The 12,670-nt window shown below is 35.6% G+C and overlaps 2 protein-coding genes across 2 annotated transcripts in view; one reads left to right on the top strand and one right to left on the bottom strand.

The window, feature by feature from the left end:
• ITFG1 (integrin alpha FG-GAP repeat containing 1) overlaps positions 1–12,670 on the top strand; it is a 237,140-nt gene that overhangs the window by 138,414 nt on the left and 86,056 nt on the right. The gene's annotated exons all lie outside the window — the stretch shown is intronic.
• Positions 5,156–5,533, bottom strand: LOC101641728 (protein BEX1-like). The gene is given in 1 exon segment (XM_013005184.1): positions 5,156–5,533. A coding segment is annotated over 1 exon segment (378 nt).

The following is a 12,670-nucleotide window of genomic DNA, read 5'->3' as shown; positions in this document are numbered from 1 at the left end:
TAGCACCAGGTTGCTTTCCTCCAGAATGCTTGTGCATATTTACAAGCTCATCAGCCATGTATAAGAGTTCCAGTCTCTCCGCACTCTCCAGTATTTGTTGGTTTTTATTTTTTTGAATTGGGTTATCATTGTGGGTGTAAGGTGATATCTCACTGCTGTTTAGATTTTCATCTCCCAGATGGCTAGTGATTGTGAACATTTCCTCATGTGTTTGTTAGTCATTTCAGTGTTATCCTTTGTGAATTTTCTATTTGTGTCTTGCCCACCTTTAAGTGGATTTTGTTCTATTCATATTGAGGTTTTGCAGAATTCTGTAAATTTTAGTAATGAGTCCCTTATCTTTTGTGTCATTGATAAAGACTTTTTCTCAGTTTGTGACTTTCACTTTACTCTTTTCATGAAGTCTTCTGATGTACATTAGGGTTTTATTTTCTTTTAATCAAATAATATGTTTATTGACATATATTACTCATTCCAATATATCACTTCTCTTCCCATACAGTTCTATTGTTCAATCCCATCAGGTGGGGTTATACAATCTTCAATGCTATCATTGCCCCTCTCCCCACTCCCCTGACCTCACTTCCTGTACACTTATGAAACCCTTACTCCTGTCACTATCTCCCAGGGGTCATCTATCTTTACTACCATGTACCAAGCAATCTTGAAGGTACAAATGCAAATCTAACATGATTAATGAAGTACAGTATATCACATAAGGGCCTTAATAGTAAGGGGAGGAAATCTTAAAGAACTAGAGGATAGTTATCTGGTTCATCAGTACCACACCTGGATTTATCCTTCGTTCCATAAGGCCTTTCCAAGAGGGCCTGTCCAGTTGTCTTGCTGGCGGACTTTGGGTCTCCACTACATTCACTGCATTCACTCCCCTTCATATCATTTTGGTTGCATGTTTTTAAACTTCTGATACCTCTTCCCATCAACACCTCATGATCACATAAGCTGGTGTGCTTCTTCCATGTGGTAGGGTTTTATTTTTAATAGGTCACAGTCATCTATTTTGTCTTTCACTGTGTGTGATTCCTTTATTATATTTGATAGTCTGTGTATGCCCTACAATATGGTCCTTAAGTTTGGCCCAATTTTCTCTTTGATGATCCTGATAACTCTCAGATTTATATCTGGCACTCAAATCCATCTTGAGTTCATTTTTGTCTCCTGACGACAGTCTGTATCTGAGGATATTGGGGTCCAAAGGACACATTCCACTTCTGATTCTTCTCTCTTGCTGGCAGTAAAATATCACCACCTCCACCCACACTTTCTGAGATGGCTGATTTTATACCCAGCAAAATGACAGTCACAATCCTTTTACACAATCTATCACAGCTGAATCCAATCAGTATCTTCCCTTATTTTCTTATCGAGACCTATCAGAAAAATAAATATCATTTGGTGGAAGTAAATAAGGCTATAACTAGAAGAACCATATTAAACAATTCATTCTGTTGCAGTATGCCATTACACGGTAATTATAAAAGGTCATTGTCCCAAGAAGAGAAAATTGTATCTCACTTTTGACTAATAGTAAAAAGTAACTTAGCATGCTGAGCTTAAATCTTGAACTGGATTACTTGAGGTCACTCAAAACTAAGACCTTAACAAGGAGAAACTTTTCCATTTTATTGAAAGGCTAATTATATTGCATCTGCTTTTTCTTTTAGCAGAGTTTTAATTAAGCATTGTATCCTCTGCTTAGTAAAGGAATTAATAGGTGATTATGTATACATTACAGGTTTAATCTTATTTTATGCATTAAAATCTTAATGCATTTTCATTGAGGGGATAGTGTCCTTTTTTAAAATAATTATCTTAACTAGGCTTATTGTCAAACTTTTTCGAAGAAGATAAAATTGAGTCTTAAATGCAGTTAGTTCTTGTGTCTCACAGGTATTGAGGTACATAGGTTTCATGAGATTTTACTTAAAATTACACTTTTATGTATAAGTAAATTTTAGTTTTAATATGATTAATAATTTCAAATACTTTTTGGAATTTACTTAATCTTCAGCTATTGGATATTTAGATTCTGTAATATCATTACTACTAAAAATCCACTAGAAATGTCATATTTAGCAGGAGCCCATTTTTTGAAGTCTATCATTCATTTCGGTTTTGAATGTCCCAGTTCTCTACAGTTCTAAGATAAGTATTTCTCATTCAAACTTTAAATAAATTATTTTGTCTGGCCCCTGTAGACATTGCACAAAGTGCTCAAACTTGAACCATATGAAACCAGACTTAATCATGCCTCCCTTCTCATCAAATCTGCCATGTCATTATCTTTTTCCAACCATTTTAGCCTAAAATGTTCCATTATTTTTTTCCTTTCAACAAGCAGTACAGACTTCTTTTGTAATGTGATTTCCAGACTTTTCTACTCCTAAATCAAATTACTCTCTCTTCACCCTGAATTACTGCAACAGTCTCCACCTTGAGTTATCTATCTCTCCTTGTACCCTATCTCTCCTTGTACCCTTTCCTTTCCAATACCACCTGTCCAGTCTGGATCTTGCAGCATCAGTAATCCTGGCTTATTTATCTTCCACATTTCACTCCACTCTTTCTCTTACAAGTTCCTTTAAATATTTGTGCATCTCCTTCAACACAAAGCACTTTTTTGTGTGATTCTGGACAACTTCCTGAACTATATTTCCTCAACATTATCCTTAACCTGCTTCAACCCACCCCAATCTACTGAATAGCTCATTCAGCCTCAGTGATTTCTACTTGACAAATGCAGTAGATACTTGATAGTCCATATATACCTATGAATGATTTATTCCTGAAACTCTCCTTGTATATTCTATAGCCTCTCTGAATGTTTCTATCATGTCTCTTCTGAGGACTCTTCTTAATATGGACTACCTTAACTGAAGCGCATCATACTGTCCATATAAGAAAAAGTAGAATTGTGTAAGGAGTCTTTCAGGAACCCTGGTTTGCATAGTGGACTGAGATAGTGGACTTATTATAGGACTGAGATTTTCAAGGATCACAGTTCGAAACCACAAACTCTCTATGAGAGAAAGACTGACTTTCTAGTCCCTAAGCAGTTACAGTCTCTGAAACTCGTGGAGGCAATTCTACCCTGCCCTGTAGTATCACTATTGACTCAGCAGTGAGGGGGAGAAAATAAGTCTTTTTTTTTCTGTATGTACATTTAATTAGGCAGGATAGGTACATCTGAATAGCCTGTCATTTTAAAAAAAATAAAAGACACAAATGATATAATACCTATAAAGAACATGTTCCAATGACCACCAAATTGACCAATATAAGAAACACTTTTGGATATAGATAAATTGAAATATGACACTTTTTTTATCCTTTACTTGACAGAAACCTTGCACATTAAATTTTCCCTTTTAATGGACCTTGCTCTACAAAAGATCCATGTTTCATTCAAGAAACATTTACTGTTTCTCCAGTGAATCTCATAACCTGGATATTATCTAAGGAATATATAGATTACTTTTGTACAGAGATCAAGTGAACTTTACTTTTAATATCAAGCTTCTCATTCACTGTGATCAAGTCAGTAACTCCTAGTGACCCTATAGGACATAGCTCCTGTAAGTTTACAAGGCTATAACTCTTTAAGGGAGTAGAAAGTCTTATCTTTCTCCTGAGAAGCAACTGTTGACCCAATGTATATCCCACTACGCCAAGTCTCCTTAATATCAATCTTATTATCTCATTTGACATCTCATTCATCTAAATCAGTGCCTGCCAAAGTGGGCAATACTAGCCCCTGAGGGCCACTGGAATGGTCCAACAGGGCTGCAAAAACAAATACTTATATTTATACTGGATTATGATTATAGAACAAAAGTTTTCATTGCCGGGGGCTCTGAGTATTTATTGGTCTGAAAAGGGGATGGTAGGCCAAATAAGTTTAGGGACCTATGACTCACATGGAAGTTTTATTTTGTTATGTTGTCTACTGAAGATTCTACATTTACCATCAGCTGGCAGCATTGGTACATAAGTAACAATTCAAAAAAATTTTGTTTTATTAGATGATTCCTAATTTTATTTCTATTTCTTTTTTATTCTTTTTCTTTTACATCAAAAACTGCCTTTCTTAAACTTTATGGAAAATCTTAGACATATCCCCAAATTAAAGCTCTTTCCATTCCATGTAAGCTTAAAGTGATAATGAAATTAGAGAAATAAGATAATAGATTTAATGACAGTCTAGATGAGTAGAACTCACTGGAGATAATAATGACTAACGTGGACACACAAGCTATAAGACCAATCAGGGAGAAAATCAAACTCAAGTTAAATGATCCATCAGATACCTTTCTTAATGAGAAATCAGACAGATGCACACTGCACATTAACATTCAACTTTGTCAGGTTGATAGTGTATTGAAAAACAAAACTGATTTCATGTTCTTTGAAGATAAACAAAAACCTTTCTTAAATGACTACATACTATATATATTAGGTATTAGACTATTCAGAGAAGTGGTATGTGATCCGTGCAATTATATGTTGTCACTTACAGACAACTATTTCCTATGATTGGTTGGTTATTTAAATTTTTCTACAATTTCTTTCTTTTTCCTTTTTGTAATTTAGAGCTTTACTGAGATACAATTTACATACTATGGAATCACCAATCAATTTTAAACTATTATAATTACCCTAAGAAGAAACCCAACTCTCCTTAGCCATTACTCCCAGTCCTCCCATCAATCCTGCCCTCCCTACTCCTGCTGATCCTAGGCAACTACTAATATAATTTCTCTCTAGTTTTGCTTATTCTGATAATTTTACATAAATGCATACAATATTGTGCTGCTTTGTGTCTCACATTTTTCACTCAGTATATTAATTTTGAGATTAATCTGTGTATCAACATGTGTTCTTTTTTTGTTGTTTGTTTTAAACTGCTTTATTAACTTTAAAATATATAATGAGCATGTTCCTAGGCAAGAGATAAAACTCCCCTTCTGATGGAAACTTACAAAGACTTGGTCAAAAACACAACATTCAGTTAAAAGCTGGTAATAGAGGACCCATAAAGAGGTCATATCAAAAGGTTTACAATAAAGGTACCGCTCACACATGTAAGTTGAGGAAGCAGGGGTCTCCCTATTAATTCCAGGGCACACATCAGGATTCAGGGTATAAGGCAAAAGTCAACATGGTTGTCAGCGTTAGGAGGGTTAGTGCTCACTGCACGAAGACTGTGACTCCATTGCTTTCCCCTCAGGTTTTCTATCAGCAATCTCACCTCCACCCCAATCCTGCTTACATTCTCCTCCCTCATCCTTGCCTAGGGCTCTCCAAGCCTCTGAATCATGTCACATCTACACTGTAAGATGGGCTGTCTGACTCGGGGTCCCCTGCAACTTCCTCTAGGCACACAGTATTCACCGGCTACCAAAGGGAGTGCCAAGGCCTCTCCTTTATTACTATCTTGCTCCTTTCTGTCCTTTTCCTGGTGGGCATTTTCCACGTTGGGATTCTTTCCCACATGTTTCTCTTTAGATTCCATTATTCCTAGGAGACAAAGGCAGAGAAAGCACGAAAAGCTTTAATCATTTTATTAGGGGCTCATACAACTCTTATCACAATCCATACATGCATCAATTGTGTAAAGCGCATTTGTACATTATTGCCTTCATCATTCTCAAAACATTTCCTCTCCACTTAAGCCCCCGGCATTAGGTCCTCATTTTTCCCCTCCCTCCCCCCTCCCCCCTCCCTCATAAGCCCTTGATAATTTATAAATTATTATTTTGTCATATCTTGCCCTGTCCGACATCTCCCTTCACCCACTTTTCAGTTGTCTGTCCCCCAGGGAGGAGGTCACATATAGTTCCTTATAATCGGTTCCTTCTTTCCAACCCACTCACCCTCTACCCTCCCAGTATCGCCACTCACACTGCTGGTCCTGTAGGGCTCATCCGCCCTGGATTCCCTGTATTTCCAGTTCCTATCTGTACCAGTGTACATCCTCTAGTCTAGCCAGACTTGCAAGGTAGAATTCATATCATGATAGTGGGAGCGGGGAGGAAACATTTATGAACTAGAGGAAAGTTGTATTTTTCATCGTTGTTACATCGCACCCTGACTGGCTCATCTCCTCCCCGAGACCCCTCTAGAAGGGGATCTCCAGTGGCCTACTAATGGGCTTTGGGTCTCCACTCCGCACTCCCCCCATCATTCACTATGGTAAGATTTTTTGTTCTGATGATGCCTTATACCTGATTCCTTCGACACCTCGTGGTTGCATAGGCTGGTGTGCTTCTTCCATGTGGGCTTTGTTGCTTCTGAGCTTGATGGCCACTTGATTACCTTCAAGCCTTTAAGACCCCAGACGCTATGCTTTTTGATAGCCGGACACCATCAGCTTTCTTCGCCACATTTGCTTATGCACCCATTTGCCTTCAGTGATCCGTTCGCCACCTTGTGATCACACAGGCTGAGATGTTGTTCCATGTGGGCTTTGTTGCTTCTGAACTAGATGGCCGCTTGTTTACCTTCAAGCTTTTAAGACCCCAGACGCTATATCTTTTGATAGCCGGCACCATCAGCTTTCTTCACCACATTTGTTAATTCACCCTCTATGTCCTCAGCGGTTGTGTCAGGAAGGTGAGCATCATAGAATGCAATTTAATAGAAGAAAGTATTCTTGTGTTGAGGGAGTACTTGAGTGGAGGCCCAATGTCCTTCTGCTACCTTAATACTAAACCTATAAATGTAGGCTCATAGATCTATTTCCCCGTCCTCATATAAATATATTTGCATATGTACATGTCTTTATCTAGACCTTTATAAATCACAATAAATTATGAAAATTGTACTCCAACAAATTTGAAAATCTTGAAGAAATTGATAAATTTAAATAAATGCATTATTTATCTACATTACCACAGAATAATGTAGAAAATCCCAGCAAGCCTATAAGACAAGACAAAATAGATCTAGTCATAAAAAAACTCTCGAAAAGTTTGGGTCTAGATAGATTTGTTGGGGAATTCTATCAAACATTTTGAGATTTAAAACCAGTTTTATATACACTATTCCACAATATTGAAGTGAACAATATACTACAAAACTCATTTTATGAAGCAACTATAATGCTGAAACCAAAACCAGGTAAAGACATCACCAGAATTGAAAATTACAGACCAATATCTCTATGAATATAGATATCAAGATCTTCAATAAAATCCTAGTGAACAGAATTCAACCAAGTATCCAAAAAATAAAACGTCACAATAAAGTGGAATTCATACCTAGGATGGGTTGATATCAGAAAAACACCAATGTAATTCACCACTTAAAGTGGTGATTATGTCAATTATATCAATCAATACTAAAAGATTTTACATAAAATTCAACATCCAATCCTGGTAAAAACACTCAATAAAATAGATAAGGAAGGAGAATTTCTAAATATAATAAAATACATATACCCAAAACAAACGGCCTTCACCTCACTTAATGGAGAGAAATGAAAGATGAGAAATAGACAAAGTTACTCTTTATCACTACTTTGATTTAATGTGCATTTGGAAGTTTTTGCAAGAGCCACAAGACATCAAAAAGAAATAAAACTATTTAAAAATAATAACAATCCGATGTATAAGAAACCCCAAAATTGCTTAAACTAATTGAAAAACTTGGCAGCATAGCAGGATATAAGATCAACATACATAAATAATTTGGATTCCTGAATATTAAAGATAATAACAAGAAAGATATTAAAGAATAATACCATTTACAACAAGTACACAAAAGATAAAATATTTAGGAATAAGTGTTACTATGAAATCCTTATACATGGAAAACTACAAAACACCCCTTCAATAAATCAAAAGAAAAACACAAATGGAACAAGCTACCATATTCCTGAATAGGCAGAGTAAACATTTTGAAAATGTCAATATTATCAAAAACACTTTACAAATTCAATGCAATTCTGATCCAAATCCCACCGTAATTCATCAAAGGAATGGAAAAACTAATCGCCAACTTTATATGGAAACAAAAGAAACCCAGGATAAATTAAACACTATAAAAACAATGTAGAAGGCCTTTTACTTCCTGAGTTTTAAAACAATTATATTACCATTGTGATCAAAACAGCCTGTTTCTGTTACTACAATAGATAAGAAGACTAGTGGATTAGAATTGCAGAATTGTAGACCCCAAAATACAACCAAGTACTTAATCTTTGATAAAGGACATTAAATGAGGAAGCACATTAAATGAGAAAGAGATAGCCTTTCCAACTAATGGTCCTGGAAAAACTGGATCTTCACCTACAGAAAAATAAAACAGGGCCCATACCTCATATTACAAAAAATGAACTCAAGATCGACCAGAGACCTAAATATAAGCACACAATTATAAAGACCATCAACAGAAAAATAGAGACAAACTTAAAGACCCTAATACAAGGCATAAACACACTACAGAACATAGGGAAAAATATCAACACTATAGAAGACAAAATTAAAAACAAAAAAACTGGGACCTACTGGAAATACAACTTTTCTGCACATCAAAAGACTTCATGAAGAGTCAACAGAGAACCCCATATTTGGAAAAAGCATTCAGTAATAGTACAGCAAATCAAAGGCTAATCTCCAAAAACTTAAGATAAATACAAATAACCCAATCAACAATTTGGTAAAAGGCATGAATAGACAATTTACCAAAGATGGCATCTAGGCTTCCAGCCATATGAAGAAATGTTCACGTTAGTTACCAATAAGAGAAATGCAAATTAAAACAACAATGAGATACCAGCTCACACTGACACTTTGAGCAAAATTCAGTAAAACAGAAAATAATAAATGATGGAGAGGATTTGAAGACATCAGAACAGTTTTACATTGCTTGTGGGACTGTAGAATTATACAACCCTTATGGAAATCAGTATAGTACTTCCTTAACAAATGCAAGTATAAGTACTTTATGGCCCCACAATCTCTCTCTACTGGGCATGTACCCTATAGAAATAAAAACAAACAAAAATCCCTCCAGATTCCTTAGCCCTCAAACCTATAGAGTTGTCAGAATGGCTTTTAAAAAAAGGAAGAAACGTAAAACTTTAATGGACTTGGCGTCTTTAGTGACAAACAAGTTTATTAAAATAGTAATAATAATTATGGGGAATTTTCATTAGCTTTTAAGTCCATAAGTCCATTTTTCCATGAAGCCTCTCTCCTTTGAAAATGTTAAAAGTTTGGGTAGATGCCCAATAAATTGTTAGTAGTGAATTTCTCTGGAAAGGGAAAATTCCAACTTTTTTATTTCTGCACTGAATATTTAGTAAATTTTATAAAAGTTTTGTGGGAGGAAGTTTTAAAAACAGATATATTGGTGATAATTTCTGAGAACAAATAGAGAAACTGAGAAACAACAAAAAAGGCTATTTTCTCCAAGAGTCTCCAAACAAAATGGGTCAAGACTCTTCTTTTCTACATTCATGTACATAGAATTTTGAGTGATGGGATGCTGAACTTTACCTGTATAGCCCTGTAAAATTTAAAAGACATTATTTCTCATACACTCTAACTACAGTAGAAGACCAAGACAAATAAAACAAAGGTATATCATTTGTAACCTTTACAAACATAACAATAATTGAGATAACATTTTAATTGTTGTGTTTGAAATTGTGGCCAAACTTGGAAAGCATAATAATGAAATGCTTGCAGTAGTTTTGAAAGGGAAACCAGTGGCACATGCTTACTGAAAAGCTTGACCCGTTTATTAGAAATCTGCAGAAAAGCTTTTGTCAAGCATATTATCATGTTTTCATATAATCTTCTGTTAACAAAATAGTGTCCTGCAGCTATATGAAATATGTATCATAACTATTTCATTTAAAAGGTTAGATGGATAAATTACCTGAAAAGAATATTGCAAAATAGGATTTTAAAGTCACTTTTTAAAGGAGATATCATTTATGATTTCTAACTAGAAAATACTGTTATCCAAATGTGTTAGATCACAAGCAAATTCACCTCAAAGTTATTCAGCTAAACATTATGGTCCTGGGGGGGGTTTCCCCCCTCTGTTTTTGATACTTATTTGTGTTGGGGTGTTTTTACTTAACAAATAATTTGAAACTATTTATAGATTTAGTATATCACGCAGACTGAATACTTCATACAAGGGTTCTTTACTGTATCAAATACTTGGATGTATTCCTTTATTACAGTATAGCTTTTTATTTTCCATATCACCTTCATCCAAAATAATATTATTTTTTAAGAAAGGAATCTTTACATTTATTAAAGACTAATCGAACAGTAATTAAATGTAAAACTTCAATAAAACAATGTATTTCTGTGTGCACAGAACCAATATTTATTGTCAAATAACTATATCATAGGAGCCATTATTTAAACTCATTATTTACAGAAGCTGTTTCTATATCCAAAGGAAAAATTTTTACATGGCATTGTGTTGCACTAGATAAAATATGATAATGTCACTACTTTCACCAAGTACTATGTACCAGGAATTACTGTTATTGTTGTTAGGGGCCATAGAGTGGGTTCCGTCATAGCAATCCTATGTATAACAGAACAAAACATTGCTATACTCACAATTGTTCTATGTTTGAGCCCATTGTTGAAACCCCTGTGTTAATCTCTCTCGTCAAAAATCTTCCCTTTTTTGCTGACTCTCTACTTTATCAACATGATATCCTTTCCCAGGTCTCTTGAGAACATGTCTTAAGTATGTGAGACGAAGTCTTGCCTTCCTTGCCTCTAAGGAGCATTCTGGCTGTACTTCTTTCAAGATAGATGTATTTGTTCTTTTGGCAGTTCTCAGGACTTTCAGTATGCTTTGCAAGCTACATAATTCAAATGCGTCAAATCATTTTTGGTCTTTCTTATATTGTCCATCTTTCACATGCATATGAGGCAATCAAAACACCTTGGCTTGACCCCTTAGTCTTCAAAGTAACTTCTTTGCTTTTTAACACTTTAAAGAAGTCTTATGCAGCAGATTTGCCCAATTCAATGTGACTGCTGCTTCCATAAACATTTATTGAGAATCCAAGCAAGATGTAATACTGGACAACTTCGATCTTTTCTTCATTTATCATGCTGTTACCTGTTGGTTCAGTTTGGGTTTTGGTTTCTTTACATTAGGTTATAATTCATACTGAAAGCTGCAGTCCTTGGTTTTTATTGAAAAGGACTTGAAGCAAGCAAGGATGTGGCATCTGGATATCATAGGCTTTTAATAAATCTTTCTTCCAGTCCTGATCCTTCATTCTTCTTCATATAATCCGGCTTCTCTTATTTGCTCAGCATATAGATTGAATATGTATGGTGAGAGAATACAGCCCTCATGCCCACCTTTCTTGTTTTTAAACCATGTAGTGTTCCCTTATTTTGTTCTCACAGCTCCTTTTGATCCATGTTCCCCAAGAGCACAATGAAGTGTTCTATAATTCTTATTCTATTCAAGGCTCTCCATAGTTTGTTATGACTCACCCAGTAAAATGGCTTTGCATGTCAATAAACCACAAGTAAACATCTTTCTGGGAGTCTCTGCTTTCAGACAAGGTCCATCTAACATCGGCAATGATATCCTTTGTTCCATATTGTCTTCTGAATCTGGCCTGGATCTCTGGTAGTTCCCTGTCAGTATACTGCTGTAACTGCCATTGGATGAGTTGCACTTCTTCCTTCAATACCCTTGGTTCTTGATCATATGCTACATCTTGAATAGTTGAAAGTCTACTAGTGTTTTTGTTACAGTGATTCTGTGTATTCTTTCCAACATCTTCTGATGCTTCCTGCACTATTCAGTATTTTTCACAGAGAATATTTTATGCTGGGAATAGTTCCAACTAATTTCCATGCAGTATTTCATTTAATCTTACTATAATTGTATGATATAAATGCTCTTATAACTTACAAAGATTAAATCACCTGCCCAAGGTTCTACAGCTGCTAAAAGACAAAGGTATTATTTGAAACCAGCTATTTTGGTTAAGAATCAACCAGAGGGCAACTGCTTTTTTTTCCCCTTCTCTCTCTTCAACTTTGCTTACAGAGAAAATTTTAAAGGGAAGACATCGTGATATGAGAACTGATGCCTCTGTTATGTAAAATGTGCTGGGCAATACCTTTCTTCCTGCCTGTCAGAACAGCTAAAATTCTTATCATTATAGATTCACTGCTTTTTGTTTGTGAGGCTTGGGAATATTGAGTTTCTATTTAAAATGCAATTAGTCATCTGGGGAATAATACACACCTGAAGAGATAATGACAGTGCAGGATTTAAGTAATGAAACATGGATGGGGTCAGTAATAGAAGAAGTAGGGGTTGGAAACACCACATAAAAGAAAGATCAGCAATCAAGTAGCTGAGGATTTTGCTAAAAGGTACTGACAAAGGGTAGCCAACAATGTGTTGTTGTACACTGAACCCTTGGTGCTGCAAATAGTTTAGCATTTGACTATTAGCCCTAAGATTGGTGGTTCAAAGCCACCCAAAACAATGCAAAAGACAGACCTGATAATGTGCATCCTTAAGGCCACAGCCTAGAATAGCCTGTAGAAAAGTCTCACTGTGACAAACACAGGCCATCGTGCGTTGGAATCGACTCCACGGCAACAGAAAGCAGTGATGTGACATAGCATAGTCA

This window comes from Echinops telfairi, unplaced genomic scaffold (assembly GCF_000313985.2).
Source record: "Echinops telfairi isolate 266 unplaced genomic scaffold, ASM31398v2 ScPeMD7_2291;HRSCAF=2852, whole genome shotgun sequence".
Taxonomy (NCBI): domain Eukaryota; kingdom Metazoa; phylum Chordata; class Mammalia; order Afrosoricida; family Tenrecidae; genus Echinops; species Echinops telfairi.
Note: the sequence above shows the minus strand (reverse complement) of the source record. Positions and strands in the feature narration are given on the sequence as shown.